Here is a 9061-nt window from a genome sequence, read left to right on the forward strand (position 1 = left end):
TTGGAATAAACATTGTATTTAGCGTGCCTTGACTGAGATGGTTAATATCCTGCATTCGGAATAAACAATGTATTTAGCGAGCTTTGACTGAGATGGTAAATATCCTGCATTCGGAATAAACAATGTATTAAGCCAGCCTTGACTGAGATGGTAAATATCCTGCATTCGGCATAAACATTGTATTTAGCCAGCCTTGACTGCGATGGTAAATATCCTGCATTGGGAATAAACAATGTATTCAGCGAGCCTTGACTGAGATGGTAAATATCCTGTATCAATTTTTAATTACATACTAAACCCACTCAGTATACTTTCTTTTGCCCCCAGTTTTTTATATTCGAGAAAAGAGTGCTGCAAGTCGCAGAGTTCTACATCACAGGTATAGAAGCTGATATCCAAACCAGGGGCGGTCGGGTAGCCTTGTGGTTAATGCGTTCGCTCGTCACGCCGAAAATCCGGGTTCGATTCCCGACATGGGTACAATGTGTGAAGCCCATTTCTGGTGTCCCCCGCCCTGATATTGATGGTATATTGCTAAAAGCGGCGTAAAACCATACTCACTCATTCACTCACTCACTGATATCCCAACCGGTCTCAATTGCTGCCTGCACTTTTGAAAGCTACGCCCCAGTTTTCGAAATCGGCAATATTTCAGCCATATCATGACGAGAGAAAGGTGTAGATTAATAGTAAATACATATAGACTGTATAAAAAACACCTCAGTCAGTAATTTGTCTAGATCCCCCAGGCTAATTTAATAGTTGACACTGTCTTACGTTCCTTGCAGCCTGCCTAGTACCTCTGCCAGAGGCCAGCAACATGTGACAATTCTTGGTGTAGCGTTAGTCATGGTGTTCCCCAGTTTGTTTGTTGCTTAACGCCGCACTCAGCAATATTCCAGCTTTATGAGGACGGTCTGTAAATAATCGAGTCTGGACCAGACAACCGAATGACTGATGTCATGAGCATCGGTCCATGCAATTGGATTACGACCACATGCATCAACCAAGTCAGAGATCCTGTGCACCCGATCCCGTTAGTCGCCTTTTACGGCAAGCATTGGTTGCTGGGGCCTTAGCCTAACCCGGAATCCCCACGAGGGATATCTTGAAGTGACCTCAACATGTTCTGTTTTGCTGTAGAGTGTTGACTTGCTCATGGCCGCATTTGTCTAAGCTTGGATGAAACATCTGTCAGGCAATGTGTCCTGACCAGCCGCCTCTTATGACAAGCAAAGTCGCTTCTTACGACAAGAAAAGTCGCCTCTTACGATAAGCAAAGTCGCTTCTTACGACAAGCAAAGTCGCTTCTTACGACAAGCAAAGTCGCTTCTTACGACAAGAAAAGTCGCCTCTTACGACAAGCAAAGTCGCTTCTTACAAGCAAAGTCGCTTCTTACGACAAGCAAAGTCGCCTCTTACGACAAGAAAAGTCGCTTCTTACGACAAGCAAAGTCGCTTCTTACGACAAGCAAAGTCGCTTCCTACGACAAGCAAAGTCGCCTCTTACGACAAGCAAAGTCGCTTCTTACGACAAGCAAAGTCGCTTCTTACGACAAGCAAAGTCGCTTCTTAGGACAAGCAAAGTCACCTCTTATGACAAACAAAGTCGCCTCTTACGACAAGCAAAGTCGCCTTTTACGACATACAAAGTCGCCTCTTACGACAAGCAAAGTCGCTTCTTACGACAAGCAAAGTCGCTTCTTACAACAAGCAAAGTCGCCTCTTATGACAAACAAAGTCGCCTCTTACGACAAGCATGGGTTGCTGAAGACCTATTTTTACCCCGGATCTTCACGGAGGTGTTCCTCAGTAAAGCTAAAGGATTCCGGGTTGGTCGAAAGAGGCGACCAAACGGATTGAGTGGTCTCGGTCAGTGATTTGGTTGTTTGCGTGTGTTCGTACCCGACGACGTGGAAAGTTGCTCACAATATTGATCACTGCATGGTCTGGTCCACACTCCTCATAGAAGGAACATGTTTATGAATATTGCGCCAAATAAAGCGCCAAAACCCTTTCCAATAGGAATCCCTGCATAAAGACTATATCATGAACACATGTTTATGAGTCACTATCAAATAGCAGGGTTAGAAATTGGCACTGGTCCTATAGTCTTTGCCAAACTGCCCAATGGTTAAGGTATCGAAGGACTAGTAGAAATTTGCCCCTTTTAAGGGTTTTGTACGGAAGCCTTGTAGGGCAATTTTTTTAATAATTATTTTTCGATAGTATCTTGAAATTTCAACTTAGTATCTTGAAATTTCAAGATAGTATCTTGAAATTTCAAGATAGTATCTTGAAATTTCAACTTAGTTTCTTGTAATTTCAAGATAGTATCGAAAGAAAATACAAAAACAAATGTCCCTAAAAGGCTTCCGTAGTTTTGCTATACGTTATCATTATAAGGACTAGTGGACGAAAACTGTTAGTTTCTAACGCTGAATAGCAATAGTACCAGGTGTTCGCGAAAAGGTGAGCGTTTCCTCCTCACAGGTGGCACCCATCACAAATACATGCAAAGGCAAGTGAATCGTTCACCTGAAAAAAAACCACGGGACCATATGGAACAAGTCAAAATAGGGAATTACATCGGACATCATTTTTCTCACTGTGGCTTCAAATTTGGAAGTGTCCTCCACATGGATGAGTGAGTGAGTGAGTGAGTTGGGTTTAACGCCGCTTTTAACATTATTCCAGTTATATCGCGGCATGTCAGCTTAATGTGGGAGGAAAGCCCGAAGTGATGCAGGTCTCAGACGTTTACCACTTCGGTGAAACCCACGAGCACGGATATAGGGCTGACAAACCTAGAAACATAATCGGGGCCAACCGGGATTCGAACCCACAATCATAGGTTTCTGGCGTGCCCAAGGAACGCAACTCTGCACAGCGAATCGCGGCGCCTTAGACGACTGGGCCACCCGTACCCCCTCCACATGGATGAAACTGTGTTCGTAAAGGAAAATGTGGATTTTGAAAAGTAACATGAATATATATGTTTTGTTCAAAACACCTCTAACTCAAGTGGGTGGTTGGGCCGAAGACTCGGGATCGATTGCCCACATGGGTATAAGGTGTGAAGCCCATTTCTGGTGATGTTAAAAGCGGCGTAAAAACTCACTGACTCATTCAATGATCACATTCATCTGTCTGCAGGTCCAACATCCGGGCCTGCGTCATACTCCTCCCACTGTTGGGGCCGACGTGGATTGTGGGGGTGTTTGCTGTGAACAGCTCCACCGTCATCTTCCAGTACCTCTTCACCCTGCTGAACGGACTGCAGGTACCCCCGGGGATTTCACCCGCCCCGACCCGTGAAGATCCGGGGTAGAGTAGGTCTTCAGCAACCCATGCTTGCCTTGCCGTAAAAGGCGACTAGGCTTGTCGTAAAAGGCGACTAACGGGATCGGGTGGTCAGGCTCGCTGACTTGGTTGATGCATGTCATCGATCCCAATTGCGTGGGCCGGTGCTCATGATATCAATCACTGGATTGTCTGGTCCAGACTCGATTATTTACAGACCGCCGTCATATAGCTGGAATGTTGCTGAGTGCGGCGTTAAACAACAAACAAACAAACAAAACACCCGCCCCGAATAGTTTAATGTATCAGTCGTTTGTTGTAAAAGCCCCACTCAGCAGTTTTCCAGCAATATGACGACGGTCTGTATGTATATAATTGAGTCTGGACCAGACAATCCAGTGATTGACATCATGAGTATTGGCCGAGGCAATACGGGATACGATGACATGCATCAACCAAGTCAGTGAGCCTGACCATCCGTTGGTCGCCTCTTACAACCATGACAGTACGACTTGCTGCATCTTCCCGAGGCAAGTGAGTTAACTGACTATAAAAGTCCAGTTTCCGCCCTTGCCGAACTAGGCTGGTACTATGGAGTTACATTTTGGCTGGACTAACGAGTCTATGCATAGTCCAATCAAAATCGCGCACCGAAATCGAAATCCGGTTCGTAAAGTGTCATGGAGATTTCGGTCGTCTGCGGGATTTGCAAAGCATGTGCACCGCTAACTCATTGTCAACAGATATTTTCTAAATCTTTTCATGTTTTTAATCAAGGAGCTCACGTGATTTGATGCTCTTCGCGTTGTAAGACTCGTTTTATCACAATATAGATTTTCATTATCGATCAGACCGTCTTGACTGGGCGCCACCGTTTTGTTTGAAGCAAATGCAAGTGATGCGAGAGGTTGAATCTGATTGGTCAATAGGAGAGGCATAGAAAGGACATAACTCGTAATAGCCACTGGTGGCGCTACGATCGATCCCAGGAATTCCAGCCTAGTTCGGCAAGGCCGGAAACTGGACTTTTAAAGACAGTAAACTCTCTTGCCTCGGGAAGATGGACTTGCTGAGGACAACCTTGTGTGCCGTTGTACAAAGCGATCTAAGCGCTAAGGTGAGCGTAACTCCCATACCTTAACATAGACTTACGACCGTCGTTGCGCCAAGGTTGTCGTGTTCAACGGCACTCTTCACGTGGTCCAGTTTAGAAAGGGTCGATTACCAATGCGCATGATCGGAAACAACCTGTGCATGTCGAAAGGCGGACATGATGGCTTGGGGAATTTGTGGATTCATGTCATCGCACCGTGGCAGTGTGGGCGTTGCTCATGATATCAATCACGGGTTTGACGAGATATTTGACGGGTTGATGTCTTATAGCTTTAATATTACTGAATGTGAGGTATCGAACCGGCTGGTGAGAAACTGGAGTTACGTCCCTTCGTGTGTCGTCTGCTCGCATGCTCGTCAAGCTCTCGGACAAGGTGAAAACGTATTGCATGCGCTTGCAAATAGAATTATGGACCTAGGGCTATCTTGGATAAACCTGAGGATAACGAATGTTTTGTGAACATGGTGAAAAACGAGCACGGTGCGTAAAACAGCGACATGAAGCTAGTCAGGACCTATTTGATCTTCTTTGATAATATACTTTTTAAAGACTGAGTTACGTTATGAAGGATTTGAAGGATTTTTTTTAGAAATGGATACATTTTACAGTTTGATGTATGATGGAAAGTTTCCTATCATACCCCATATCAACTCCCGACCCCCATATTACAATGTGTGAAGCCCATTTCTGGTGTCCCCCGCCGTAATATTGCTGGGATATTGCTAAACGCGGCATAAAACCATACTCACTCACTCACTCACCCTCTGGGCCTCGGGTTGATATGGGTTGATACTGAGTGTGATATGAAAACTGCCGTATCATAACCTCCAGAATACTAGGTGGGACAGTACCTCTGCATCTTGCATGATGCTCTCGAGCTGAAGTAATTGATGACGTTGTTTACTTTTCAGATAACAGTAACTCTTGTTTCGGTATATTGCAGGGGATGCTGGTACTCATCTTCCACTGTTTACTCAATGAAGACGTGAGTTTGTGTCCTCCGTGTAGAAGTTTGTCCCATTCCGTGAAGATAATTGTTGCCTTCGTGTGGATGTTTGTGCCCTCCGTGTGGATGTTTGTTGCCTAGGTGTGGATGTTTGTGCCCTCCGTGAAGATAATTGTTGCCTTCTGTGTGGATGTTTGTGCCCACCGTGTGGATGTTTGTCCGCTCCGTGTGGATGTTTGTCCCCTCCGTGTGGATGTTTGTGCCCAACATGTGGATGTTTGTGCCCTCCGTGTCGATGTTTGTGGCCTCCGTGTGGATGTTTGTCCCCTCCGTGTGGATGTTTATGCCCAACATGTGGATGTTTGTGCCCTCCGTGTCGATGTTTGTGGCCTCTGTGTAGATGTTTGTCCCCTCCGTGTGGATGTTTGTGCCCAACATGTGGATGTTTGTGCCCTCCGTGTGGATGTTTGTGGCCTCTGTGTCGATGTTTGTGCCCTCCGTGTGGATGTTTGTCCCCTCCTTGTGGATGTTTGTGCCCAACATGTGGATGTTTGTGCCCTCCGTGTCGATGTTTGTGCCCTCCGTGTGGATGTTTGTGCCCCTGTGTGGATGTTTGTGCCCTCCGTGTGGATGTTTGTGCCCTCTGTGTGGATGTTTTGGCCTCCGTGTGGATGTTTGTGCCCACTGTGTGGATGTTTTGGCCTCCGTGTGGATGTTTGTGCCCACTGTGTGGATGTTTGTGCCCTCCGTGTGGATGTTTTGGCCTCCGTGTGGATGTTTGTGGCCTCCGTGTGGATGTTTGTGCCGTCTGTGTGGATGTTTGTGCCCTCTGTGTGGATGTTTTGGCCTCCGTGTGGATGTTTGTGCCCACTGTGTGGATGTTTTGGCCTCCGTGTGGATGTTTGTGCCCACTGTGTGGATGTTTGTGCCCTCCGTGTGGATGTTTTGGCCTCCGTGTGGATGTTTGTGGCCTCCGTGTGGATGTTTGTGCCGTCTGTGTGGATGTTTGTGCCCTCTGTGTGGATGTTTTGGCCTCCGTGTGGATGTTTGTGCCCACTGTGTGGATGTTTGTGCCCTCCGTGTGGATGTTTTGGCCTCCGTGTGGATGTTTGTGGCCTCCGTGTGGATGTTTGTGCCGTCTGTGTGGATGTTTGTGCCCTCCGCGTGGATGTTTGTGCCCTCCGTGTGGATGTTTGTGCCCACTGTGTGGATGATTGTCCGCTCCGTGTGGATGTTTGTGCCCTCCGTGTGGATGTTTGTGTCCTCCGTGTGGATGTTTGTGCCCTCCGTGTGGATGTTTGTGCCCTCCGTGTGGATGCTTGTGCCCACTGTGTGGATGTTTTGGCCTCCGTGTGGATGTTTGTGCCCACTGTGTGGATGTTTGTGCCCTCCGTGTGGATGTTTTGGCCTCCGTGTGGATGTTTGTGGCCTCCGTGTGGATGTTTGTGCCGTCTGTGTGGATGTTTGTGCCCTCCGCGTGGATGTTTGTGCCCTCCGTGTGGATGTTTGTGCCCACTGTGTGGATGATTGTCCGCTCCGTGTGGATGTTTGTGCCCTCCGTGTGGATGTTTGTGTCCTCCGTGTGGATGTTTGTGTCCTCCGTGTGGATGTTTGTGCCCTCCGTGTGGATGTTTGTCCCCTCCGTGTGGATGCTTGTGCCCACTGTGTGGATGTTTGTCCGCTCCGTGTGGATGTTTGTCCCCTCCGTGTGGATGTTTGTGCCCACTGTGTGGATGTTTGTCCGCTCCGTGTGGATGTTTGTCCCCTCCGTGTGGATGTTTGTGCCCACTGTGTGGATGTTTGTCCGCTCCGTGTGGATGTTTGTCCCCTCCGTCAGGATGTTTGTGCCCTACCTGTGGATGTTTGTGCCCTCCGCGTGGATGTTTGTGCCCTCCGTGTAGATGTTTGTGCCCTCCCTGTGGATGTTTGTGCCCTCCGTGTAGATGCTTGTGCCCACCGTGTGGATGTTTGTCCCCTCCGTGTGGATGTTTGTCCCTTTCTGTGTGGATGTTTAAATTGTCCCCTTCCATGTAGATGTTTGTTTCCCCTGTGTGGATGTTGGTGTAGCTGTTTGTCTCCTCCCTGTGGATGTTTGTCCCCTTTGCAATGAGTGAATGAGTGAGTTGGGTTTACGCCGCGTTTAACAGTATTCCAGTCATATCACGGCGTGTCAGCTTAATGTGGGAGGAAAGCCCGAAGTGATGCAGGACTCGGACGTTTACCACTTCGGTGAAACCCACGAGCACGGGTATGGTGCTGACAAACCTAGAAACATAATCGGGGCGAACCGGGATTCGAACCCGAAATCATAGGTTTCTGGCGTGCCCAAGGGACGCAACGCTGCACAGCGAATCGCGGCGCCTTAGACGACTGGGCCACCCCTGCTCCCGGGGCTGGAAAGAACATGACACTAATCACAATCATGATCTCAGGGTGAAATGAATTCTTTCGTTTGGAAATTTGAGGAAGATTTAAACGTAAATGCTCCCTGTGTTCACATTCAGTCGTTGTAATTATGTAGGTGATGACGTCATGGAAAAAGAAAATTGCCCTCCGTCAAAGCCGAGTCCACATGTGCGAGGTCAAGGTCTCCTCGCCGACACAAAATGCATGGACAATGCAGTTCCTAAAGCCAAACCGAGCTCTTCGGAGTGTTCAGGACGTTTTCACGGTGGTAGGTGATACAATGCGTTGAATCAGGGGTCGTGTAATCTGATGAGGTGGGGGTGAAATGGGGTTTAATGTCGCTCGTGTGTGTGTGTGTGTGTGTGTGTGTGTGTGTGTGTGTGTGTGTGTGTGTGTGTGTGTGTGTATGTGTGTGTACAAATGAATGAAGTATCCCCCTTTTTCAGGATAGTGGGTATGACGCCACTTTAAGCAATATTCCAGCATTACCAGGGCGGGCGACACCACAAATGGGCTTCAAACATTGTACCCATATGCATGTGGGGAATCGATCCCAGACCTGTGTCCCGAGGAGCGAATGCTTTAACCACGAGGCTACCCCACCACCCCGTTCTTCAGATAAATAACATCATACATGATATTTTATTAGTTTCCGTCGATAAACACGCATATGTGAGCTATTGTTTTGTGTTTGAGGAAGTTGGCCTATTTTGTTTACAAATTAACTTCTTTTTTTTTAAATTTTCAGACAACATCTAAAGTGAAGCAAATTTCGAGAAAGCCGTGTGTCCCTGATCTTTGTCAAGATAAGCCAGACTTGCCAAATAGTGAAGGTTAAGCGAGAAGCAACCAAGCTAAAGAGGCTAACAATTCGACAATTTCAAATTTCGTTGTCAGTTAAAATTGAGTTAATTGTAAAATTCATGGTCAATAAAATATCATGCACCCCTTGAGAAGATTGTGTTCGAACGAATGTTATTTAAACCGTAAGCTCAAAGTCGTGGAGGGGTGGGGCAGCCTAGTGGTTAAAGTGTTCGCTCGTCACGCCGAAGACCCGGGTTCTATTCCCGACATGGGTACAATGTGTGAAGCCCATTTCTGGTGTCACCCGCCGTGATATTGTTGGAATATTGCTAAAAGCGGCGTAAAATCAAACTCACTCACTCACTCTCCAAACTATAATCTCTATTAGGGCCTCTCCCAGGACTCAGGCTTCAGTATTTTGCCTCCAATCTACCTTGTGTTCTAAATTCATGCGACACGTGAAGATTCCTGGTTAGAATAGGTCTTCA

At 47.2% G+C, this 9061-nt stretch overlaps 1 protein-coding gene across 1 annotated transcript in view; it reads left to right on the forward strand.

Moving 5' to 3' along the window:
- The window catches only part of LOC124148340 (adhesion G protein-coupled receptor B1-like), a 67672-nt gene extending 58925 nt beyond the window's left edge, over positions 1-8747 (forward strand). Inside the window, exons 20-23 of the mRNA XM_048380886.1 lie at positions 3157-3283; positions 5361-5402; positions 7885-8037; positions 8518-8747. Of these exons, the coding sequence (XP_048236843.1) occupies positions 3157-3283; positions 5361-5402; positions 7885-8037; positions 8518-8607 (412 nt within the window). The 3' untranslated portion in view covers positions 8608-8747. The remainder of the gene's footprint in view (positions 1-3156; positions 3284-5360; positions 5403-7884; positions 8038-8517) is intronic.
- Positions 8748-9061: the final 314 nt, after the last annotated feature.

The sequence above is a fragment of the Haliotis rufescens genome, unplaced genomic scaffold (assembly GCF_023055435.1).
Source record: "Haliotis rufescens isolate VD_foot unplaced genomic scaffold, xgHalRufe1.0.p SCAF_34, whole genome shotgun sequence".
In the NCBI taxonomy this organism is placed as follows: domain Eukaryota; kingdom Metazoa; phylum Mollusca; class Gastropoda; order Lepetellida; family Haliotidae; genus Haliotis; species Haliotis rufescens.